Source organism: Dendropsophus ebraccatus, chromosome 3 (genome assembly GCF_027789765.1).
Source record: "Dendropsophus ebraccatus isolate aDenEbr1 chromosome 3, aDenEbr1.pat, whole genome shotgun sequence".
Lineage (NCBI taxonomy): Eukaryota > Metazoa > Chordata > Amphibia > Anura > Hylidae > Dendropsophus > Dendropsophus ebraccatus.
The window spans coordinates 195,013,095-195,039,550 of record NC_091456.1 but is presented as its reverse complement, the minus strand read 5'-3'; the positions used below and the strand labels follow the sequence as shown (position 1 = coordinate 195,039,550).

Below are 26,456 nucleotides of genomic sequence, written 5' to 3'. Positions count from 1 at the left end.
TCTCCTCTGCACCTTACCCATCTCCACCCGGCTCCTTTATTTCTCCTCCCTTCCTAGTAGTCCTCTAGCGTCCTCCCAAAAGGAAACCCAAGCGGAAGGCACCGAGCAGTGTAAGAAGCTGAAGCTACCGTGCCAGCACTGTTATCACAAGAGGTCTGTGCGTTCCTTCTCGGGTCGCCTTCGTGCTCCAGGGGGGGCAGCATTGGGTTGAGGTGTAGAGGCCACGTCCCACGTTCAGGCTCCAGCTACTGTTAGGGTGAGACCTTAAATGAAAGTCTCTCAGCTATACCTGGGGGCTGTCTGATTGTAAAAGTTGGGTGACAGCTGCAGTCTGTGCGCGAGTATCAACCAGACACATGAGGCCAAGTCCGTGCTCAAGCTGCTTCTGTTTATTATAGGAACGTTCCTTCTTTTATATCTTATCATGAAGGTTACAAGTCAGGAGCGGAACCAGATGTGTTACATATCCCAAGGCCTGGAGCAGTGGTGGTGTCCGTCTCTAGCCGTCCTGGCCGTTATCTATCGGCAAAACTCCCAGAACTTGCAGCTAAGCTATTTCAGTAACATAAGTATAAAAGAACAAGCTCCATAACACATGGTGACAGAGCGGGGGCCTCCTCCCCCGCAGCTATCTGCAGAACATTACACCAAGCATGTACACATTCCATGGAGAAAGTATAAAAGGAAGCAACACAGACAAAATGGACTCTCAACTCCGCACCTCTGTGTGACTTTTCTCATGTTTATGAAAAAACTATTTCACAGTAAAAAAAATTTCCACATTCTGAACATGAATAAGGCTTCTAGCCTGTGTGAATTCTTTCATGTCGTGTAAGGATTGATTTCCGAGAAAAACATTCCCCACATTCTGAACAAGAAAATGGCTTCTCTCCTGTGTGAGTTCTTTGATGGCTGACAAGACATGATTTCTTAATAAATTTTTTCCCACATTCTAGACATGAGAATGGCTTCTCTCCTGTGTGATATCTCTGATGGAAAACAAGCTCTGATTTCTGATAAAAACATTTCTCACACTCTGAACATGAAAATGGCTTTTCCCCTGTGTGAGTTCTCATATGTATAAGAAGGTTTGATTTGCATTTAAAACATTTCTCACACTCTGAACATGAAAACGGCTTTTCCTCTGTGTGAGTTCTCATATGTCTAACAAGCTCTGATTTGCATTTAAAACATGTGTCACACTCTGAACATGAAAATGGTTTTTCCCCTGTGTGAGTTCTCATATGTATAACAAGCTCTGATTTGGTTTTAAAACATTTCTCACACTCTGAACATGAAAATGGCTTCTCCCCTGTATGAGTTCTCATATGTATAAAAAGCTCTGATTTGGTTTTAAAACATTTCTCACATTCTGAACATGAAAATGGCTTCTCACCTGTATGAGTTCTGTTATGAATAACAAGCTCTGATTTGGTTTTAAAACATTTCTTACATTCTGAACATGAAAATGGCTTCTCCCCTGTATGTGTTCTCCTATGTTCAAAAAGGTCTGATTTGTGTTTAAAACATTTCTCACACTCTGAACATGAAAATGGCTTTTCCCCTGTGTGAGTTCTCATATGTATAACAAGGTCTGATTTGCTTTTAAAACATTTCTCACACTCTGAACATGAAAATGGCTTTTCCCCTGTGTGAGTCATTAAATGTATAGCAAGATTTGACTTGCATTTAAAACATTTCTCACACTCTGAACATGGAAATGGCTTCTCCCCTGTGTGAGTTCTCATATGCATAACAAGCTGTGATTTGGTTTTAAAACTTTTCTCACATTCTGAACATGAACATGGCTTATCCCCTGTGTGAGTTTTCATATGTCTAACAAGCTTTGATTTGGTTTTAAAACATTTCTCACATTCTGAACATGAAAATGGCTTCACCCCTGTATGAGTTCTCATATGATCAAAAAGGTCTGATTTGCGTTTAAAACATTTCTCACACTCTGAACATGAAAACGGCCTTTCCCCTATGTGAATCCTTAAATGTTGAACAAGCTCTGATTTGCTTTTAAAACATTTCTCACACTCTGAACATGAAAATGGCCTTTCCCCTGTGTGAGTCCTCATATGTTCAACAAGCTTTGATTTGCCTTGAAAAGATTTCTCACACTCTGAACATGAAAATGGCTTTTCCCCTGTGTGGGTCCTCATATGTCTCACAAGCTCTATTTTGCTTTTAAAACATTTCTGACATTCTGAACATGAAAATGGCTTCTCCCCTGTGTGAATTCTCAAATGTATAACAAGGTTTGATTTGACTTGAAAACATTTCTGACATTCTGAACATGAAAATGTCTTCTCCCCTGTATGAGTTTTCATATGTTCAACAAGCTCTGATTTGCATTTAAAACATTTTTCACATTCAGAACATGAAAATGGCTTCTCCCTTTTATGAGTTCTCATATGTTCAACAAACTGTGAATTGCGTTTAAAAGATTTCTCACACTCTGAACATGAAAATGGCATTTCCCCTGTGTGAATCCTCATATGTTCAACAAGATTTGATTTGCATTTAAAACATTTCTCACATTCTGAACATGAAAATGGCTTTTCCCCTGTGTGAGTTTTCATATGTTTAACAAGCTCTGGTTTTCTTTTAAAACATTTCTCACACTCTGAACATGAAAATGGCTTTTCCTCTGTGTGAGTTTTCATATGTTTAACAAGCTCTGATTTGCTTTTAAAACATTTCTCACATTCTGAACACAGAAATGGCTTCTCCCCTGTATGAGTTCTTATATGTTCAATGAGCGTTGATTTGCTTTTAAAACATTTCTCACATTCTGAACATGAAAATGGCTTCTCCCCTGTATGAGTTCTCATATGTATAACAAGCTTTGCTTTGCGGTTAAAACATTTCTCACATTCTGAACACGAAAATTTCTTCTCCCCTGTACGAGTTCTCTTATGTGTAACAATGGACTGTTCTTCATATGTATCTTGTGTGATCTGACCATCTGCTGTAATATCTGGAGATATCTGATGTCCCTCTGATCTCCGGGTACACTCATCTGCCAAGAAGAATCACATATTATTTTGGTGTAAAATAACATTACAGTGTACCGGACATTATAAGAATGTATGACATGTAAGGCTAGGTTCACACTGCGTTTTTGCAATTCATTTTTTTCATCCGTTTATTGCAAAAAAACTGATGAAAAACGGATTCATTTGTGTGCATCCGTTTTGATCCGTTTTTCCATTGACTTCCATTATAAAAAAAAAAAGGAATCAAAACAAATCTGTTTTTTTTGCCGGACAAAAGAACGTTGCTGACACTACTTTTTGTCCGTTAAAAAAATCGGATCCGTTAAACGTATGCTGAAAACGCAGTGTGAACCTAGCTTTACAGATGGTATAAGTCCGGACTGGTCTGGTCCTGACCCCCCAGTCTCTAGATATATCAGAGAGAAGCGCCTGGCTTTGTGCTTCTCTCCCTGCTGCAATCTGTGTATCTCTGCATGGTACAGGCTCCAATGTAAATCTATGGTGTTCAGGAGCCGATCCTGCACCGTGCCCGGTGGGTGCTGGTTACTATCTGCAGCCGACACCAGACGATAATCATCAGAGATCGCTCCAAAGCCGATCATCTCAGGCTGATTTCTATAGTCGCTTCCAGTGCTGAGATATAAGCCTGTTACTAGTGAGGTTCCAGTGCCCAGGGGGCGTTCCCCAGCAAGGCAAATACCGCCACACACGGTACCCTCTGTGTACAATACCGCCACACACGGTACCCTCTGTGTACAATACCGCCACACACGGTACCCTCTGTGTACAATACCGCCACACACGGTACCCTCTGTGTACAATACCGCCACACACGGTACCCTCTGTGTACAATACCGCCACACACGGTACCCTCTGTGTACAATACCGCCACACACGGTACCCTCTGTGTACAATACCGCCACACACGGTACCCTCTGTGTACAATACCGCCACACACGGTACCCTCTGTGTACAATACCGCCACACACGGTACCCTCTGTGTACAATACCGCCACACACGGTACCCTCTGTGTACAATACCGCCACACACGGTACCCTCTGTGTACAATACCGCCACACACGGTACCCTCTGTGTACAATACCGCCACACACGGTACCCTCTGTGTACAATACCGCCACACACGGTACCCTCTGTGTACAATACCGCCACACACGGTACCCTCTGTGTACAATACCGCCACACACGGTACCCTCTGTGTACAATACCGCCACACACGGTACCCTCTGTGTACAATACCGCCACACACGGTACCCTCTGTGTACAATACCGCCACACACGGTACCCTCTGTGTACAATACCGCCACACACGGTACCCTCTGTGTACAATACCGCCACACACGGTACCCTCTGTGTACAATACCGCCACACACGGTACCCTCTGTGTACAATACCGCCACACACGGTACCCTCTGTGTACAATACCGCCACACACGGTACCCTCTGTGTACAATACCGCCACACACGGTACCCTCTGTGTACAATACCGCCACACACGGTACCCTCTGTGTACAATACCGCCACACACGGTACCCTCTGTGTACAATACCGCCACACACGGTACCCTCTGTGTACAATACCGCCACACACGGTACCCTCTGTGTACAATACCGCCACACACGGTACCCTCTGTGTACAATACCGCCACACACGGTACCCTCTGTGTACAATACCGCCACACACGGTACCCTCTGTGTACAATACCGCCACACACGGTACCCTCTGTGTACAATACCGCCACACACGGTACCCTCTGTGTACAATACCGCCACACACGGTACCCTCTGTGTACAATACCGCCACACACGGTACCCTCTGTGTACAATACCGCCACACACGGTACCCTCTGTGTACAATACCGCCACACACGGTACCCTCTGTGTACAATACCGCCACACACGGTACCCTCTGTGTACAATACCGCCACACACGGTACCCTCTGTGTACAATACCGCCACACACGGTACCCTCTGTGTACAATACCGCCACACACGGTACCCTCTGTGTACAATACCGCCACACACGGTACCCTCTGTGTACAATACCGCCACACACGGTACCCTCTGTGTACAATACCGCCACACACGGTACCCTCTGTGTACAATACCGCCACACACGGTACCCTCTGTGTACAATACCGCCACACACGGTACCCTCTGTGTACAATACCGCCACACACGGTACCCTCTGTGTACAATACCGCCACACACGGTACCCTCTGTGTACAATACCGCCACACACGGTACCCTCTGTGTACAATACCGCCACACACGGTACCCTCTGTGTACAATACCGCCACACACGGTACCCTCTGTGTACAATACCGCCACACACGGTACCCTCTGTGTACAATACCGCCACACACGGTACCCTCTGTGTACAATACCGCCACACACGGTACCCTCTGTGTACAATACCGCCACACACGGTACCCTCTGTGTACAATACCGCCACACACGGTACCCTCTGTGTACAATACCGCCACACACGGTACCCTCTGTGTACAATACCGCCACACACGGTACCCTCTGTGTACAATACCGCCACACACGGTACCCTCTGTGTACAATACCGCCACACACGGTACCCTCTGTGTACAATACCGCCACACACGGTACCCTCTGTGTACAATACCGCCACACACGGTACCCTCTGTGTACAATACCGCCACACACGGTACCCTCTGTGTACAATACCGCCACACACGGTACCCTCTGTGTACAATACCGCCACACACGGTACCCTCTGTGTACAATACCGCCACACACGGTACCCTCTGTGTACAATACCGCCACACACGGTACCCTCTGTGTACAATACCGCCACACACGGTACCCTCTGTGTACAATACCGCCACACACGGTACCCTCTGTGTACAATACCGCCACACACGGTACCCTCTGTGTACAATACCGCCACACACGGTACCCTCTGTGTACAATACCGCCACACACGGTACCCTCTGTGTACAATACCGCCACACACGGTACCCTCTGTGTACAATACCGCCACACACGGTACCCTCTGTGTACAATACCGCCACACACGGTACCCTCTGTGTACAATACCGCCACACACGGTACCCTCTGTGTACAATACCGCCACACACGGTACCCTCTGTGTACAATACCGCCACACACGGTACCCTCTGTGTACAATACCGCCACACACGGTACCCTCTGTGTACAATACCGCCACACACGGTACCCTCTGTGTACAATACCGCCACACACGGTACCCTCTGTGTACAATACCGCCACACACGGTACCCTCTGTGTACAATACCGCCACACACGGTACCCTCTGTGTACAATACCGCCACACACGGTACCCTCTGTGTACAATACCGCCACACACGGTACCCCAGAACATAATACAGAGAGGAGGTGTGTATATAGTCCTGTCTATTACCTGCTGATGGGAGGGGCTGCTGATCCTCCAGCATCACATCCTTGTACTGATCCTTGTGTCCTTCTACATACTCCCACTCCTCCATGGAGAAATAGACCGCCGCGTCCTGACACCTTATAGGAACCTAAAACACACAATGATCACACAGTCATTCCCCCCACCCCTCCAGTGGTGTTACTGTATAATGTCCCAGCATTCCCAGCAGCCACAGTCACCTCTCCACTCAGCAGCTCCACCATCTTGTTGGTGACTTCTAGGATCTTCTCTTCCTCCATTTCCTCATGTATCAGGGGCCCCGGGATTGGGCTCAGGGTTCTTCCCCATCCTTCACACCCAGGGGCCCCACAGCGCCCACTAGAGGACTTCTTCACTACTGTGTAATCCTGTGTATGGAGAGACACATTACTATCACTCCATCCATTCCCAGAATCCCTCACCTCCCCAGTCCTATCCATCTGTTATTCCATAGATAAGAATGATGTCATGATGACATCACTCCCAGAATCCCTCACCTCTCCAGTCCTATCCATCTGTTATTCCATAGATAAGAATGAGGTCATGATGACATCACTCCCAGAATCCCTCACCTCTCCAGTCCTATCCATCTGTTATTCCATAGATAAGAATGATGTCATGATGACATCACTCCCAGAATCCCTCACCTCCCCAGTCCTATCCATCTGTTATTCCATAGATAAGAATGATGTCATGATGACATCACTCCCAGAATCCCTCACCTCTCCAGTCCTATCCATCTGTTATTCCATAGATAATGATGTCATGATGACATCACTCCCAGAATCCCTCACCTCTCCAGTCCTATCCATCTGTTATTCCATAGATAAGAATGATGTCATGATGACATCACTCCCAGAATCCCTCACCTCTCCAGTCCTATCCATCTGTTATTCCACGCAGAGGTGTAGCTAGCCTTTTTCAGCACTCGGGGCAAAGACTCAGGTTGGCGCCCCTCCCCCCTCCCCCCCCCCCCCACGCCTCTTCCTGGTGTCAAGTGACTTTGCCCGGCTGCTATAGTAACCCCAATAGCCGTCGAGCTTTGGCTGGGGTTAGATTGGTCAATTCCTGCCATGTAGTCCTTCCTCTACCTTCAAGAGGGAAGGCTGTGTTTCTCTGCTGCTCCTCAGGGGTCTTCTCTCCACCTTCAGGGGAGAAGGACGTGTGCTCTGCTGCTCCTGTGATACAAGGCTACAACCCTGCGGTACTCGCTCCAGTGCTGTCCAGAAGTACTCCGGTCCAGTCAGGACCCTCCTCATTTTCAAGATTCTCATCTTCAGCAAAGATCTGGGTTCCGTTCTTCAGTCACTACTCCTCTCATCATCTATCCTCATCAACAGCAAGTATTCAGTTTAGTCTAGTCCGCCCAGTATTAGGGATGGTCCGAACCTGGTTTGGACGAACCCGAACCCTCCGTAACGATTACCGCTGTCCGCCCACTCCGTGCAGCGGGCAGATCCAGCGGGAGGAACGCCTGGAAAACTGGGATACAGCCATAGCTATAGGCTGTATACCAGTTTTCCAGGCGATCCTCCTGCTGTATCCGCCCTCTGCACGGAGCTGGCAGAAAGCGGGAATCCGATGCCGATCGTTTGGGTTCAGCCGAACCCGAACTTCGGCGTGTTCGGACCATCCCTACCCAGTATCATTCTCCGGGACTACTACTCCCATCAGTCAGTTTCCTCTTGCTCAAAGTAACGTTATCACCACAGCCTACTGCAGCATCACCCATTTCTTCGTTATATTCAAGTCTGCCTTAATCCTGGTTGCATCCAGAGAGACTGTTGCTATTGACTACCACCGTTATAATAAACGCACAACTACCGTTGTTTCTGAACCCTGGCATTGGTCTAGTTATTGGTGCCTTGACTAGGGACAACAAAGAATCAGTGGGGCCCCGCGTGGTCAGGTCCCTTTGGGTTAGTCAGCTCCCCTCGTGCCAATACCGTGACCTAACATCTGACAACTAGCTACCCATGCATTACCGACCACCGCTGACTACTACTACTCCCAGCGGGTTCTCCCCATCGCAAAAGTGGCATCACGAACAGTATACAGACTACGTTGTGCCAACTTCCAATACCCCTAAAAGTGCACCCCAACTCCCAAAAAGACTTTGTCTAAGGTGGTGTTGTTCAAGTGGACAGTTTTCTGCATTATCATGGGAGTTTTGGATATGCCCCGTGTCCTCCTCAGGGGTGAATCTGCCTATCGTTCTTTATTGGGGCCTACTGCCTGGGAAATATTTGCTGCTCCATGCCCCAGAGAGGAAGGGGTTAACTGCAGTGCCGCCAAAGTGCGGGAACCACCAGGCGCCATAGACTTTGCTGCTGTCTCTCCTGATTGGCTACCCAAGCCTGCTGACGTCACAGTTGCTGGGCAGATTGTAGAATCGAGCTTCCCGTCCTCGCGCTCTTCCTCCGGGCTCCTGAAAAGCCCGCCAGTGCGCAGCAAGATGGCGACCTGTGAGGAGCGCATACCTGCCCGCAGCTGTTCCTGTGCTACCAGAGTTTCCAGTGTCTCTGCCAGCGCTTGATCCAGCGTTCCTGCTAGCTCCACTCCCGTCCGACAGTGTCAACAGCTGGGGATCCGTCCGATCCGAAGGCGAGGACCAAAGCCGGGCCTCTACTCAGAGCTCCGCTGGCGTAGGTGAGAAGATCTCGTACGACCTCAGCAGCTCCCCGAGTCCCGATCACTCTGACTCCTCGAGGTATACCTTATCCACGGGGCCATCCCTCTCCTCCGAGGACGACTTTCCTTAAGGGCCCAATAGATCCGGGCCTATGGTGTCCTCCTGGGCGTAACTCCCCTCCTCTGTCACAATGGATGTTCAACCGGGAGCCCAAAGTTATGCAGATAGTGGAAGATATCCAGCAGGCTCTCTCTCCACCCGCCACTAAAGCTGCGCCCGCTATGGCTACTACCGCGCCTGCGGCCTCCACTACCATCTGGCAGTCCACAGCAGCCACTACTGCCAGTGACATCTCGTCTGCCAAAGCCGGCCTAGCGCCGGAACCACCTCCATCAGTACCCTATCCTGATAACGCTCAACTATGGGGTCATCCATATACCCCGTATCTGGAATCTAACGCTGCGTCCGAGCGACTGTGTATCCGCAAGTTAGAGACCCAGGCCCGATGCAGTCCCTCTGGAGAGAAGAGGGACTGTCACCAAATTCGACAAAGGACGAGGGTATGGCCTGATTATGGATTCTTACACCGGGTTGCTGGTGCTTGTCAACCGACGGGCTGTGATGAGGGAGCACCAGCCGGGCCTATTTAAACAACCTCACCTGTGGGGAAGTCGTGGAATACACCCTGGTGGGGTCCCCAAAGGGTCCCTGGGCTGCAGCTGTGACTAGGCCTAGGAATCCATTGCAACGGCTCTTCCTGCCGTCCCTCTCAGAGCAATGGGATGAGGACTGGCTGGATTTCAAACCTCTGGGTTCCCTCACTGCTACTTCCAAAACCCTGGGCTCAACTACTACAGCAACCAGCTCCACTGCTCCCACTGCCGTGGCTAAAGCCGCTTCTTCCACCACGTCAGTCACCTACCATGGTGCCCCCATCATCTCTTCTATCACCACAGTGACGACCAGCATTGTGGTCACCACTGCGTCTAATGATGCTCCTGCTCCAGCACCCTCACGCTACTACTATCCCTGGGGAAAGAAGCAGAAGTCCACCGGCGATCCTCCTGCACCCTCCCACTAGGCTTCACTAAGAAGCTAGGCCAAGGTGGCCATTCTAACTTTTGTTTGTGTGCTGCCAAAGTTTCATCTGCAACGTTTAAGGGTCGTACCTGCTCCTCCAGACCAAGCTTTATTTTACACTACCCAGCCATGAGCTGAAAGGACGCTCAGTTACCGTACAGTTCTTCAGTGCCTGTTCTCAGAGCCTTTTCATGGACGATGGTTCTAATTGCCAAAAGAGACTCATTCAAGACAGACACTTTTTAGTTTTTCTAAAAGCACTTTCAAGAGAGTATGTGGTTATAAAGGTTGATTATTGCACTCTAGTATTGCACTTCAGTAACTAGAGTTTATTTTCATATCAGTCATATATTTTTCCTTCTCCTCTGAGTAAGAAGCAAGTTTGTCTTGACCGGTATGTAAGTGGCCCCAATGTATGCTTGCCTTTATTATTTTGTTCTCTCTTTTTTTCAGGTGTCCAAATCACTCCATACACACATTTGTCAACACACCCAAGGTATAACACAGGTCTTCACGTGTTCTTTTCCAGTAGGGTAACCTGTTTCATTGAAAACCTACTGTCCGAACTGTCTGGAACTTGAGGGTCACCCGCCAGCAGTTGAGTAGTCCTGACTTCCATGTCAGATGGTACACACACTAGCTACCTGGTCGCCAGAGTACGTTAGGCTCCTCTAGGTGAAGTCCTGCCACTAGGGTTTTTCTCTCTCTTCACATTTCTCCTCTCACCTGTGCCTTGAGCGTGGGAAACACGCACATACTCACACCCATATTCCTTCCTCGTCTCATTGTCTTGGTCACAGATATACCTCAACTTCTGATTCGCCAAGGTCGGCTCATTCTTAGTGGGGAGGTATGCAGTGTCCCAGAACAGAGTATTTGCTCTTATTTGTATGTCTCCAAATTATTCCTGTTCTGGAAAGATAATGCCACTGCAAACTGGTTATGTTATGTCATCCCCCTCAGTATTCAAGTCTGTTATTTCACCTATTCTGCTGTGTCTGTTCATTTACCTGATGTTCAATCGTGTGATAATGCAATGGGCCTAGTGTCACGTGATTCCCTGGCTGCCATAGTAACCCCAAAAGCCGTCGAGCTTTGGCTGGGGTTAGATTGGTCACTTCCTGTCTACCTCAGTAGTCTTTTCTCTACCCTCAAGGGAGAAGGTTGTGTAGTCCTCCCTCTACCTTCAAGAGGGAAGGCTGTGTTTCTCTGCTGCTCCTCAGGGGTCTTCTCTCCACCTTCAGGGGAGAAGGACGTGTGCTCTGCTGCTCCTGTGGTACAAGGCTGCAACCCTGCGGTACTCGCTGCAGTGCTGTCCAGAAGTACTCCGGTCCAGTCGGGACCCTCCTCATTTTCAAGATTCTCCAAGATTCTCATCTTCAGCAAAGATCTGGGTTCCGTTCTTCAGTCGCTACTCCTCTCATCATCTATCCTCATCAACAGCAAGTATGCAGTTCAGTCTATTCCGCCCAGTATCATTCTCCGGGACAGTCTCCAATCAGTCAGTTTCCTCTTGCTCAAAGGAACGCTATCACCACAGCCTATTGCAGCATCACCCATTTCTTCGTTATAGTCAAGTTTGCCTTAATCCTGGTTGCATCCAGAGAGACTGTTGCTATTGACTACCACCGTTATAATAAATGCACAACTACCGTTGTTTCTGAACCCTGGCATTGGTCTAGTTATTGGTGCCTTGACTAGGGACAACGAAGAATTGGTGGGGCCCCGTGTGGTCAGGTCCCTGTCGGTTAGTCAGCTCCCCTCGTGCCTATACCGTGACCTGACAACTGGCTACCCAGGCATTACAGACCACCGCTGACTACTACTACTCCCAGTGGGTTCTCCCCATCGCAGTCAGCAGCCTCAACAACTTTATTCTCACCTCATGTCAGATCAGTACTGTCACCAACACAGCACAAACACTCTACCTCTTAAATATAATGCTGCCATATACTGCATCCAGTGAATATAATGCAGCCATACACTATACCTCCTAAATACTGTACAATGCTGCTACATACTACACCCTCTGAATATATGGGACACTATTGTGGGGATTTCCTATATAATTTATCAAAGTGAAAAGCGCTGTGTGACGCCCACCGCTCTGACAGTGCCAGGGACGCTGCATGCTGCTCTATAAGTGCCAGGAACGCTGCAGGCTGCTCTATAAGTGCCAGGAACGCTGCAGGCTGCTCTATAAGTGCCAGGAACGCTGCATGCTGCTCTATAAGTGCCAGGAACGCTGCAGGCTGCTCTATAAGTGCCAGGAACGCTGCTTGCACCTTTCTATAAATTCAACTTTGTCCAAGTTTTTCATTTTGGGCCCACTGTGTATGTAAGTTTGACACCCCTGGTGTATACTGTAAGTGAAACTGCACAAAATTTGCAAAGCAGCAGTGAGGAGAATAAAAAAAACAACATTTTTTAGTCTCACCCCCCCCCCCTCCATAAATTTATTCACTTTTACAAAAACTGATTGAACTGGGAGGACAAGATGTGCCTGATCCCAGCAACCCTCTGTATGTGATGTATAGTGATCTACAGCCTGCAGGACATTTTTGCAGTACTATACAGAGGATTGCTGGGGGGGGGGGGAGAACACACGGTATAGTAATGTACAGCCTGCAGGATATTATAGCAGTACTATACAGAGGATTGTGGGGGCAGATCACACGGTATAGTAATCTATAGCCTGCAGGACATTATAGCAGTACTATACAGAGGATTGTGGGGGCAGATCACACGGTATAGTAATGTACAGCCTGCAGGACATTATAGCAGTACTATACAGAGGATTGCTGGGGGGGGGGGAGAACACACGGTATAGTAATGTACAGCCTGCAGGATATTATAGCAGTACTATACAGAGGATTGTGGGGGCAGATCACACTGTATAGTAATCTATAGCCTTCAGGACATTATAGCAGTACTATACAGAGGATTGTGGGGGGGGGGGGGGGGGGGGCAGATCACACTGTATAGTAATCTATAGCCTGCAGGATATTATAGCAGTACTATACAGAGGATTGTGGGGGGCAGATCACACGGTATAGTAATCTATAGCCTGCAGGACATTATAGCAGTACTATACAGAGGATTGTGGGGGCAGATCACACTGTATAGTAATCTATAGCCTGCAGGATATTATAGCAGTACTATACAGAGGATTGTGGGGGCAGATCACACGGTATAGTAATGTACAGCCTGCAGGATATTATAGCAGTACTATACAGAGGATTGTGGGGGCAGATCACACTGTATAGTAATCTACAGCCTGCAGGATATTATAGCAGTACTATACAGAGGATTGGGGAGGGGGGGGGGGGGGGTCATGTCTTCCCTCCTGCTGCTCTTCTTTAGGTCTCTGCTCCCTGGATCTCATAGAGCAGGAGGGCAGCTTCCTGTATATACCTGTATACAGCCACCACTAGGCACAGGGCTCACTTTGGGCTCTGTGCTTAGTGATGGATGTGACAGGCGCCCATGCTCTCAGCCTAGCCTCTGTAATGGCAGAACGCTGTGCACAGTGATCTGCCATTACAGCTACTGCTGTATATATACCCTGGCTGCACAGAGCACCAGCAGCTAGGGTATATATACATAAGAACTAAGGGGGGAGATGTTGCACCTACCTGATGAGGACATGCTGCCGCTATGCCCCGCCCCTGCTGCTTCCTGTGTATATACCTGCTGCCCTGCAGAGGCTGATGGCGACGGCCCCTGCTCTCACTGATAGGTGGGAAGTTGTAAGGGTCCCTATTGCTGCCTGTGTCCGATACTGCCCTGATGCCTGCCTGATGCCTGCAGGGAGCACAGAGCAGCACCCCATACTACACCACAGCCTTCCTGCACACACAGCATCAGTAGCTTTGAAAATGACAAAGGGCTGTGTGTGCAGGGGTCTGCCCCCCCCCCTCAGCCTTGCGCCCGGGGCAGCTGGCCCACCTGACCCCTCCTCGCTACTCCCCTAAATCCATAGATAGGAATGATGCATAATTGGCAACAGTCCCAATTTTGCCAGGACTGTCCGGGATTTGTCAGGGAAGTCCCGGTATATTTATGTACTGGCAAGCCCTGCCCCCAATGCAAACTATAAGCCTAAGGCTGCATTCCCACGTTCCGTGATCCTGACGGATCACGGACGTGGAATGCATGTACCGGAGTCCCCCCGCGCCCGGACAGCATCTGTAATTAGATGCTGGGAGCGGGGGAGACTGTATTCATAAGCGCCACGCTGTAATGAATCAGCCGTGCGGTGCTGTTACTACAGCGCGGCGCTTATGAATACAGTCTCCCCCGCTCCCAGCATCTAATTACAGATGCTGTCCGGGCGCGGGGGGACTCCGGTACATGCATTCCACGTCCGTGATCCATCAGGATCACGAACGTGGGAATGCAGCCTTAGTAAGAAGTAAAGTCCAGCTGTCAGTATTGGTTGGAGTCTGTATATTCCGCCTGCAGCCACTAGATGGCGCTCTCTCCTCTCAGCTACAGGTCCTGGCAGGGACGCCACTCCTGGAAGAGCCCGAAGGAAATGAAGATGGCCGTGTGCTGCAGGGAGCAGGTAATGGTGAGGAGCCCACATGAGGGGATTATGGTGGAGGAGGAAAAGCTATATACCAGGGGTACTCAACTGGCGGACCACGGAGGCCAGCTGTCCGGACCCCTGGTCAGACCTCCTAACCGCCCCGGATCCGGTCCGTCCCGGGGCGGTTAGGTGGTCCCGCTCCCCACCGCACTGCCTCCCGCCCCATAGGCGTACTGTCCTTAGGTTGCAGTACACCTGTGGAGCTGGGGGCAGTGTCGGTCCGGCCCCCGGCTGATATGCGCTCTCTGGGGACGTCTCGGGGACTCCCCAGCAGAGCGCGCACCACAGACCTCCGGCCGCACACACTGAGGTCACTGATGCGCGCTCTGCTGGGGAATCCCCGGGACGTCCCCAGAGAGCGCGTATCAGCCAGGGGCCGGACCGACAGGAGAAGAGAGGAAGACAGCCGCAGCGGGGAACGAGGTGCTAGGTGAGTTGTGGTTTGTTGGTTTTTTTTGTCTGGGGCTATCTAAAAGGGGAGAGAGCACAGGGGGCTATATACTACTGGGAGGAGCTCAAAGGGGGCTATATACTAAAGGGGGAGAGCACAGGGGGGGCTATATACTACTGGGGGGAGCTCAAAGGGGGCTATATACTACTGGGGGGAGCTCACAGGGGGCTATATACTACTGGGGGAGAGCACAGGGGGGGCTATATACTACTGAGGGGAGCTCACAGGGGGCTTTATAGTACAGGGGGGGTTATATACTACAGGGGGGAGCTCACACGGGGCTATATACTACTGGGGAGAGCTCAAAAGGGGGCTATAGACTACTTGGGGGACCTCACAGGGTGCTATATACTACTGGGGGGAGCTCACAGGGGTCCTATATACTACTGGGGGGAGCTCACAGGGGGCTATATACTACAGGGGGGCTATATACTACTGGGGGAGCAACAGGGGGCTATATACTACAGGGGGAGAGCTCACAGGGGGGCTATATACTACTGGGGAGCAACAGGGGGGCTATATACTACCAGAGCAGTCACCCCCTTTGTACCTAATATCAAAGGCCTGGTGAGAGAGAGAAAATGCCAGTTTTCCCGCTAATAAGCAGCAATTCTGTATATAAATAGTTGAACGTTTGTGAAAAGTAGCAAAACACATTTCCTATTTACTGTATGTACAGCTCGGACCTTCACCTGACAATAGACCCCGGTAAGTGGACCTTCACTAAAAGTTGTTGAGTACCCCTGCTATATACACTGGTGTGAGAGGAGAATAGTGATCAGAGCTGTGACTGGTATATACTGTATACACAGCTCTGATTACCCCCCAGTCTGCCCCAGTCACTGTCCAGTCTGCCCCAGCTACCCCCAGTCTGTGGTGTGGTACTACCGGTCACGCACTGAGGTGGTAGCGGTGACGCCACCTCTATGGTGGTTGGTAGTATAGCTCAGCCGGTGATGGAGATGTGACGCCAGTGCTGGTTCAGCACACAGGTGTGATGGTATACCAGCTTTTAGTTGTGGCTGGCTGTACTAGTCCCCGGTGGTCAGTGACCTGCCGGGTTGTGATGGGTCCCTTGGGCTCTTGTCACAGTGGCAATACAGTATACACTGGTGATAGACAACTTCTTTGGTACAGACTGGTGTCCACTGGATCTGTGCTGGGAGATACTTTAAGTGCTGAGGTAGAATAGCGGTGTTTGTTTAGCTTAGTGTTGAGCAGAGAAGAGGGGTTTTTCGTGAGAGCCCCAACACAGGGTAGTAGTGTGCTCTGCTGGACCTTGAGAGAAGAATAATTGAGAGAAGTATACTTGTGCCTGTGTTTCACTAACCACCTTCTGCCCTGCAGTGTTGGTGGACCCGTCCTATCAAGGTGACACAAGCCCCATACTAGGTTACCTGGGTGAAGCTAAGTGTCCGAGGGTGTTCCGGTTTTATCTGCGCTATGCGATAGTTCGTAGACCTTCGTTACAGTAGCTTTGCTCTATCTGGGTCAGTTCCTCTGTCCTAGGACACTGCCCTGCACTGTTTACAGAGGTTCACGGCGTGGGCTGGAGTGATTTCGGACTTGTTCTCCTTTTGGGGTATAACACTGCATAGTATCTGTAGGTGTACTTTTAGAAATGAAAGTCTCTGAGCTCTCCATACACGTGTCTAGGACCAACTCACTAACACACTTGACTCTCCCGGACAGGGATCCTGGCAGAGCCAGGCCCTGGCTAAGTTCAGCAGGGATGTCTGCTCTGTGTGTGTCCTATTCCCCAGAGAATCAGAGGTGTGTATACATAAAATACTGAAATCTGGTGGCGGAACTCATAAGTATATTCACCACCACCTTACTTTTGAGTACAAGGCTTTTGCCATACAAGGATCACTCGTTGTGGGACACCGCAAGTCTGCTGCAATCACCTCCAGTCTGCCCCAGCTACCAAGTTTTCATGGGGCTCCATGCAGTTGTTTGCTATGAGGCCCCATGACTACTAGCTATACCCCACCCCTCATCTGTACCTGAACTACTACTACACCCCTCATCTATTCCTGTACTACTACTACACCCCTCATCCTTTTGTATTATTCTGACTGTAAATTTGGAAGTGGAAAATTCTGGAAAACAACCCAAAACACTGGTGAAAAGCCACATCCTGTAAACCACATCCACTATAGGCCACACCCACAATAAGCCAAACCCCTTGTTGTCAATGTTAGTGTCCCTGAAAAAAAAATTCAAATGTTGGCAACTATGATGATGTCATGATGACATCACTCCCAGAATCCCTCACCTCTCCAGTCACCAGCTCAATCATCTTGTTGGTGAGTTGTAGGATCTTCCGCTCATTGAATCTTTCTCCCCTCCGGCCATTTCCATCTGTTATTAGATGAATAAGGTTGATGTTATGTGTTTGATGACAATGACAGATCACTAGATTGCAGAATCAGGCTTCACCTTTACCAGTTGTCTTTCCTGGGTCCTAACAATGGCAAATACTACTCTGATACCCCCAGGACTTATTTTAGGGCAGAATAGTGGAACCAATCATGAGCTTCACAGAAAAGTAATACAAGTGCCCACCGAATGTCAGGAGCAAATAGCAACTCACCATCAGTCATTAGCCGATGATAAAGTAATCCTGCTGGGAGTTGTAGTCCTGTCTGATGGCTCAGATATAGTACAAACAGCAAACACAGAACAAGACAAAAGAGACTGAAAGAGACGTCTGACTATAACAAGACTGACACCTCAGCAACCAGAACAGAGCAATACATCAGAAGAAGCAACTGCTCCGACCTACCTGAGAGCGACTGCACAGGGTCCTCCGGCATCACATCCTTGTACTGATCCTTGTGTCCTTCTACATACTCCCACTCCTCCATGGAGAAATAGACCGCCACGTCCTGACACCTTATAGGAACCTGACACACACAATGATCACACAGTCATCCCCCCCACCCCTCCAGTGGTGTTACTGTATAATGTCCCAGCATTCCCAGCAGCCACAGTCTCACCTCTCCACTCAGCAGCTCCACCATCTTGTTGGTGACTTCTAGGACCTTCTCTTCCTCCATTTCCTCATGTATCAGGGGCCCCGGGATTGGGCTCAGGGTTCTTCCCCATCCTTCACACCCAGGGGCCCCACAGCGCCCACTAGAGGACTTCTTCACTACTGTGTAATCCTGTGTATGGAGAGACACATTACTATCACTCCATCCATTCCCAGAATCCCTCACCTCTCCAGTCCTATCCATCTGTTATTCCATAGATAAGAATGATGTCATGATGACATCACTCCCAGAATCCCTCACCTCTCCAGTCCTATCCATCTGTTATTCCATAGATAAGAATGATGTCATGATGACATCACTCCCAGAATCCCTCACCTCTCCAGTCCTATCCATCTGTTATTCCATAGATAAGAATGATGTCATGATGACATCACTCCCAGAATCCCTCACCTCCCCAGTCCTATCCATCTGTTATTCCATAGATAAGAATGATGTCATGATGACATCACTCCCAGAATCCCTCACCTCCCCAGTCCTATCCATCTGTTATTCCATAGATAAGAATGATGTCATGATGACATCACTCCCAGAATCCCTCACCTCTCCAGTCCTATCCATCTGTTATTCTATAGATAAGAATGATGTCATGATGACATCACTCCCAGAATCCCTCACCTCCCCAGTAAGCAGGAAGAGTATGTGTAGGGTGCGGGTTATTATCCTCTCGGCCATCTTCTTCCTGTCTCTCTCCATCCCTGCTCGGTCGGACATGAAGCAGTGGATCCTATATTGTAGGAAGGTGAAGGGAAAGATGAGATGATGTGAGGCTCCTTTACAGATAAATTGCTTAAAGAGGTTCTCCGGTGAAAATATTTTTCTTACATATCAAATGATTTTATAATGTAATATAGATTTGTAATTTACTTCTATTGGAAAATCTCCAGTCTTACATTACTTATCAGCTGCTGTATGTCCTGCAGGAAGTGGTGTATTCTCTCCAGTCTGACACAGTGCTCTCTGCTGCCACCTCTGTCCATGTCAGGAACTGTCCAGAGCTGGAGAGGTTTTCTATGGGTATTTGCTGCTGCTCTGGACAGTTCCTGACATGGACAGAGGTGGCAGCAGAGAGCTCTGTGTCAGACTGTAAAGTATACACCCCTTCCTGCAGGACATACAGCAGCTGATAAGTACTGGAAGACTGAAGATTTGTAAATATACACATCAGAAACAAGGAATAAAGTTTTGTCTCTTGTGAGGTGTCAGCAGAAATAGAATAAAAAACTTTCATGTTTATGGCTTCTGCATTGACTGGGGGTATACATAAGTCCTCTCCCCCCGGTGTATCCTCTCCTCTGTGAGACCATACATTCTAGCATGTGTAGTACTGAGATGTCTAGAGCACAGGGGTCAGACTTCAGCCCTCAGCTGTTATAAACTACATTTCCCATCATGACACACCTGTCCAACCATGATGGGAATTGTAGTTTTGCAACTGCTGACACCTCTGGTCTAGAATGTTCCCTTTTCTCTGACCTTCTCACTGCAGAGTATACAGTCTAGCATATACACAGGGGAGAGGACTGGTGTGTGTGGGGTCTGTATACAGGGGAGAGGACTGGTGTGTGCGGGATCTGTATACAGGGGGAGAGGACTGGTGTGTGTGGGGTCTGTGTACAGGGGGAGAGGACTGGTGTGTGGGGTCTGTATACAGGGGGAGAGGACTGGTGTGTGTGGTCTGTATACAGGGGGAGAGGACTGGTGTGTGGGGTCTGTATACAGGGGAGAGGACTGGTGTGTGGGGTCTGTATACAGGGGAGAGGACTGGTGTGTGTGGGGTCTGTGTACAGGGGGAGAGGACTGGTGTGTGGGGTCTGTATACAGGGGGAGAGGACTGGTGTGTGTGGGGTCTGTATACAGGGGGAGAGGACTGGTGTGTGGGGTCTGTATACAGGGGAGAGGACTGGTGTGTGGGGGGTCTGTATACAGGGGGAGAGGACTGGTGTGTGGGGGTCTGTATACATACAGGGGAGAGGACTGGTGTGGGGGGTCTGTATACAGGGGAGAGGACTGGTGTGTGTGGGGTCTGTATACAGGGGAGAGGACTGGTGTGTGTGTGTGGTCTGTATACAGGGGGAGAGGACTGGTGTGTGGGGTCTGTATACAGGGGGAGAGGACTGGTGTGTGTGGGGTCTGTAAACAGGGGGAGAGGACTGGTGTGGGGTCTGTATACAGGGGAGAGGACTGGTGTGTGGGGTCTGTATACAGGGGGAGAGGACTGGTGTGTGGGGTCTGTATACAGGGGGAGAGGACTGGTGTGTGGGGTCTGTATACAGGGGGAGAGGACTGGTGTGTGGTCTGTATACAGGGGAGAGGACTGGTGTGTGAGGGGTCTGTATACAGGGGAGAGGACTGGTGTGTGTGTGTGGAATCTGTATACAGGGGGAGAGGACTGGTGTGTGAGGGGTCTGTATACAGGGGGAGAGGACTGGTGTGTGGGGTCTGTATACAGGGGAGAGGACTGGTGTGTGTGGGGTCTGTATACAGGGGAGAGGACTGGTGTGTGGGGGGTCTGTATACAGGGGGAGAGGACTGGTGTGTGGGGGGGTCTGTATACATACAGGGGAGAGGACTGGTGTGGGGGGTCTGTATACAGGGGAGAGGACTGGTGTGTGGGGTCTGTATACAGGGGGAGAGGACTGGTGTGTGGGATCTGTATACAGGGGGAGAGGACTGGTGTGTGGGATCTGTATACAGGGGGAGAGGACTGGTGTGTGGGGTCTGTATACAGGGGAGAGGACTGGCGTGTGGGGGGTCTGTATACAGGGGGAGAGGACTGGCGTGTGTGGGGTCTGTATACAGGGGGAGAGGACTGGTGTGTGGGGTCTGTATACAGGGGAGAGGACTGGTGTGTGGGGGGTCTGTATACAGGGGAGAGGACTGGTGTGTGGGGTCTGTATACAGGGGAGAGGACTGGTGTGTGTGGGGTCTGTATACAGGGGAGAGGACTGGTGTGTGTGGGGTCTGTATACAGGGGGAGAGGACTGGTGTGTGGGGGGTCTGTATACAGGGGGAGAGGACTGGTGTGTGGGGTCTGTATACAGGGGAGAGGACTGGTGTGTGTGGGGTCTGTATACAGGGGAGAGGACTGGTGTGTGTGGGGTCTGTATACAGGGGAGAGGACTGGTGTGTGGGGTCTGTATACAGGGGGAGAGGACTGGTGTGTGTGGTCTGTATACAGGGGGAGAGGACTGGTGTGTGGGGTCTGTATACAGGGGGAGAGGACTGGTGTGTGTGGGGTCTGTATACAGGGGGAGAGGACCGGTGTGTGGGGTCTGTATACAGGGGGAGAGGACCGGTGTGTGGTCTGTATACAGGGGAAGAGGACTGGTGTGTGGGGTCTGTATACAGGGGGAGAGGACTGGTGTGTGCGGGGTCTGTATACAGGGGGAGAGGACTGGTGTGTGCGGGGTCTGTATACAGGGGGAGAGGACTGGTGTGTGCGGGGTCTGTATACAGGGGGAGAGGACTGGTGTGTGTGGGGTCTGTATACAGGGGAAAGGACTGGTGTGTGGGGTCTGTATACAGGGGAGAGGACTGGTGTGTGGGGTCTGTATACAGGGGAGAGGACTGGTGTGTGGGGTCTGTATACAGGGGGAGAGGACTGGTGTGTGGGGTCTGTATACAGGGGGAGAGGACTGATGTGTGGGGTCTGTATACAGGGGGAGAGGACTGGTGTGTGGTCTGTATACAGGGGGAGAGGACTGGTGTGTGGGGGGTCTGTATAAAGGGAAAGAGGACTGGTGTGTGGGGGTCTGTATACAGGGGAAGAGGACTGGTGTGTGGGGGGTCTGTATACAGGGGGAGAGGACTGGTGTGTGGGGTCTGTATACAGGGGGAGAGGACTGGTGTGTGGGGTCTGTATACAGGGGGAGAGGACTGGTGTGTGTGGGGTCTGTATACAGGGGGAGAGGACTGGTGTGTGTGGGGTCTGTATACAGGGGGAGAGGACTGGTGTGTGGGGTCTGTATACAGGGGGAGAGGACTGGTGTGTGGGGTCTGTATACAGGGGGAGAGGACTGGTGTGTGGGGTCTGTATACAGGGGGAGAGGACTGGTGTGTGGGGTCTGTATACAGGGGGAGAGGACTGGTGTGTGGGGTCTGTATACAGGGGGAGAGGACTGGTGTGTGGGGTCTGTATACAGGGGGAGAGAAAGTATTAAGGCCTTCACACACACACACACACACACACACACACACACACACACACACACACACACACACACACCAGTCCTTTCCCCCTGTATACAGACCCCCCACCAGTCCTCTCCCCCTGTATACAGACCCCACACACCAGTCCTCTCCCCTTGTATACAGACCCCACACACCAGTCCTCTCCCCTGTATACAGACCCCCCACACACCAGTCCTCTCCCCCTGTATACAGACCCCACACCAGTCCTCTCCCCCTGTATACAGACCCCACACCAGTCCTCTCCCCCTGTTTACAGACCCCACACACCAGTCCTCTCCCCTGTATACAGACCCCACACCAGTCCTCTCCCCCTGTTTACAGACCCCACACACACCAGTCCTCTCCCCCTGTATACAGACCCCACACACCAGTCCTCTCCCCTGTATACAGACCCCACACCAGTCCTCTCCCCCTGTTTACAGACCCCACACACACCAGTCCTCTCCCCCTGTATACAGACCCCTCACACACCAGTCCTCTCCCTCTGTATACAGACCCCACACACCAATCCTCTCCCCCTGTATACAGACCCCCCACACACCAGTCCTCTCCCCTGTATACAGACCCCCCACACACCAGTCCTCTCCCCTGTATACAGACCACACACACCAGTCCTCTCCCCCTGTATACAGACCCCACACACACCAGTCCTCTCCCCCTGTATACAGACCCCACACACCAGTCCTCTCCCCTGTATACAGACCCCACACACCAGTCCTCTCCCCTGTATACAGACCACACACACCAGTCCTCTCCCCCTGTATACAGACCCCACACACACCAGTCCTCTCCCCCTGTATACAGACCCCACACACCAGTCCTCTCCCCTGTATACAGATCCCACACACCAGTCCTCTCCCCCTGTATACAGACCCCACACACCAGTCCTCTCCCTGTATACAGACCCCCCACACACCAGTCCTCTCCCCCTGTATACAGACCCCACACACCAGTCCTCTTCCCCTGTATACAGACCCCACACACCAGTCCTCTCCCCCTGTATACAGACCCCACACACCAGTCCTCTCCCCCTGTATACAGACCCCCCCACACACCAGTCCTCTCCCCCTGTATACAGACCCCACACACCAGTCCTCTCCCCTGTATACAGACCCCACACACCAGTCCTCTCCCCCTGTATACAGACCCCACATACCAGTCCTCTCCTCTGTATACAGACCCCACACACCAGTCCTCTCCCCCTGTATACAGACCACACACACCAGTCCTCTCCCCCTGTATACAGACTACACACACCAGTCCTCTCCCCCTGTATACAGACACCACACACCAGTCCTCTCCCCCTGTATACAGACCCCACACACACCAGTCCTCTCCCCCTGTATACAGACCCCCCCACACACACCAGTCCTCTCCGCTGTATCCCCCCTCCATGTTACTGTGGATATTGCCGCTTACTTTCCTGTACAGTGAATGATACAGCAGAAGGGTAATTACTACAGTGTATCCTACCTCAGCTTTTTCCCGCTCTGCACAGCTTATTTGTTCACTTTCAACTTCCGCCCCTTCCTCCAAGAGGCCCCGCCCCCACTGTGACATAATATCTACCAGGAGCCAAAGCATGCTAGGTGTGCTTCCAGGACCTGCGATGATGTCACAGTCATGTGATCAGTCACATGGAGGAGGAGTCACATGATCAGGGGCTGCTGCTCAGTGTATGCAGAGCTGTATATTTTATTTATTTATTTATTTGTATAGCGCCAACAGATTCCGCAGCGGTATATGTGTAATGTACATGTAGCTGAGCTGTATATGTGTAATGTACATGTAGCTGAGCTGTATATGTGTAATGTACATGTAGCTGAGCTGTATATGTGTAATGTACATGTAGCTGAGCTGTATGTGTGTAATGTACATGTAGCTGAGCTGTATGTGTGTAATGTACATGTAGCAGAGCTGTATATGTGTGTAATGTACATGTAGCTGAGCTGTATGTGTGTAATGTACATGTAGCTGAGCTGTATATATGTAATGTACATGTAGCTGAGCTGTATGTGTGTAATGTACATGTAGCTGAGCTGTATGTGTGTAATGTACATGTAGCTGAGCTGTATGTGTGTAATGTACATGTAGCTGAGCTGTATATGTGTGTAATGTACATGTAGCTGAGCTGTATATGTGTAATGTACATGTAGCTGAGCTGTATGTGTGTGTAATGTACATGTAGCTGAGCTGTATATGTGTGTAATGTACATGTAGCTGAGCTGTATATATATGTGTAATGTACATGTAGCTGAGCTGTATGTGTGTAATGTACATGTAGCTGAGCTATATATGTGTGTAATGTACATGTAGCTGAGCTGTATATGTGTAATGTACATGTAGCTGAGCTGTATATGTGTAATGTACATGTAGCTGAGCTGTATGTGTGTAATGTACATGTAGCTGAGCTGTATGTGTGTAATGTACATGTAGCTGAGCTGTATGTGTGTAATGTACATGTAGCTGAGCTGTATATGTGTGTAATGTACATGTAGCTGAGCTGTATGTGTGTAATGTACATGTAGCTGAGCTGTATATGTGTGTAATGTACATGTAGCTGAGCTGTATATATGTGTAATGTACATGTAGCTGAGCTGTATGTGTGTAATGTACATGTAGCTGAGCTGTATATATGTGTAATGTACATGTAGCTGAGCTGTATATATGTGTAATGTACATGTAGCTGAGCTGTATATGTGTAATGTACATGTAGCTGAGCTGTATATGTGTAATGTACATGTAGCTGAGCTGTATATGTGTAATGTACATGTAGCAGAGCTGTATATGTGTAATGTACATGTAGCTGAGCTGTATATGTGTGTCATGTACATGTAGCTGAGCTGTATATGTGTAATGTACATGTAGCTGAGCTGTATATGTGTGTAATGTACATGTAGCTGAGCTGTATATATATGTGTAATGTACATGTAGCTGAGCTGTATGTGTGTAATGTACATGTAGCTGAGCTATATATGTGTGTAATGTACATGTAGCTGAGCTGTATATGTGTAATGTACATGTAGCTGAGCTGTATATGTGTAATGTACATGTAGCTGAGCTGTATGTGTGTAATGTACATGTAGCTGAGCTGTATGTGTGTAATGTACATGTAGCTGAGCTGTATGTGTGTAATGTACATGTAGCTGAGCTGTATGTGTGTAATGTACATGTAGCTGAGCTGTATATGTGTGTAATGTACATGTAGCTGAGCTGTATGTGTGTAATGTACATGTAGCTGAGCTGTATATGTGTGTAATGTACATGTAGCTGAGCTGTATATATGTGTAATGTACATGTAGCTGAGCTGTATGTGTGTAATGTACATGTAGCTGAGCTGTATGTGTGTAATGTACATGTAGCTGAGCTGTATATGTGTAATGTACATGTAGCTGAGCTGTATATATGTGTAATGTACATGTAGCTGAGCTGTATGTGTGTAATGTACATGTAGCTGAGCTGTATATGTGTGTAATGTACATGTAGCTGAGCTGTATATGTGTGTAATGTACATGTAGCTGAGCTGTATATATATGTAATGTACATGTAGCTGAGCTGTATATGTGTAATGTACATGTGGCTGAGCTGTATGTGTGTAATGTACATGTAGCTGAGCTGTATATGTGTTTAATGTACATGTAGCTGAGCTGTATGTGTGTAATGTACATGTAGCTGAGCTGTATGTGTGTAATGTACATGTGGCTGAGCTGTATATGTGTGTAATGTACATGTAGCTGAGCTGTATATGTGTGTAATGTACATGTAGCTGAGCTGTATATGTGTGTAATATACATGTAGCTGAGCTGTATATGTGTGTAATGTACATGTAGCTGAGCTGTATGTGTGTAATGTACATGTAGCTGAGCTGTATATGTGTAATGTACATGTAGCTGAGCTGTATGTGTGTAATGTACATGTAGCTGAGCTGTATGTGTGTGTAATGTACATGTAGCTGAGCTGTATATGTGTGTAATGTACATGTAGCTGAGCTGTATATGTGTA

General features: G+C 49.3%; 2 protein-coding genes across 2 annotated transcripts; both read right to left on the bottom strand.

The window, feature by feature from the left end:
- Nucleotides 1-367: 367 nt before the first annotated feature.
- Nucleotides 368-3,607, bottom strand: LOC138786659 (zinc finger protein 268-like). Its single transcript, XM_069963636.1, has 2 exons — nt 3,553-3,607; nt 368-3,028 (listed from the first exon to the last, which is right to left on the bottom strand). The coding sequence occupies exons 1-2, from the start codon at nt 3,605-3,607 to the stop codon at nt 804-806; spliced, it is 2,280 nt and encodes a 759-aa protein (XP_069819737.1). The 3' UTR covers nt 368-803.
- Nucleotides 3,608-6,442: 2,835 nt separating this feature from the next.
- Nucleotides 6,443-18,458, bottom strand: LOC138786837 (oocyte zinc finger protein XlCOF7.2-like; the record flags this gene model as incomplete). The annotated part of the gene is made up of 3 exons (XM_069963906.1): nt 17,993-18,458; nt 17,483-17,568; nt 6,443-6,559 (listed from the first exon to the last, which is right to left on the bottom strand). Coding segments are annotated over exons 1-3 (285 nt in total), but the record flags the coding sequence as incomplete, so codon positions are not given.
- Between the last annotated feature and the right edge of the window lie 7,998 nt (nt 18,459-26,456).

Bases quoted from the DNA above. Each gene is read 5' to 3' on its own strand.
- LOC138786659 (XM_069963636.1), bottom strand. From the start codon at position 3,607: ATGATCGGCTTTGGAGCGATCTCTGATGATTATCGTCTGGTGTCGGCT. The intron at 3,029-3,552 runs GTAACCAGCACC...TCTTCTTGGCAG, and splicing joins TCTGGTGTCGGCTGCAGATA to ATGAGTGTACCCGGAGATCA.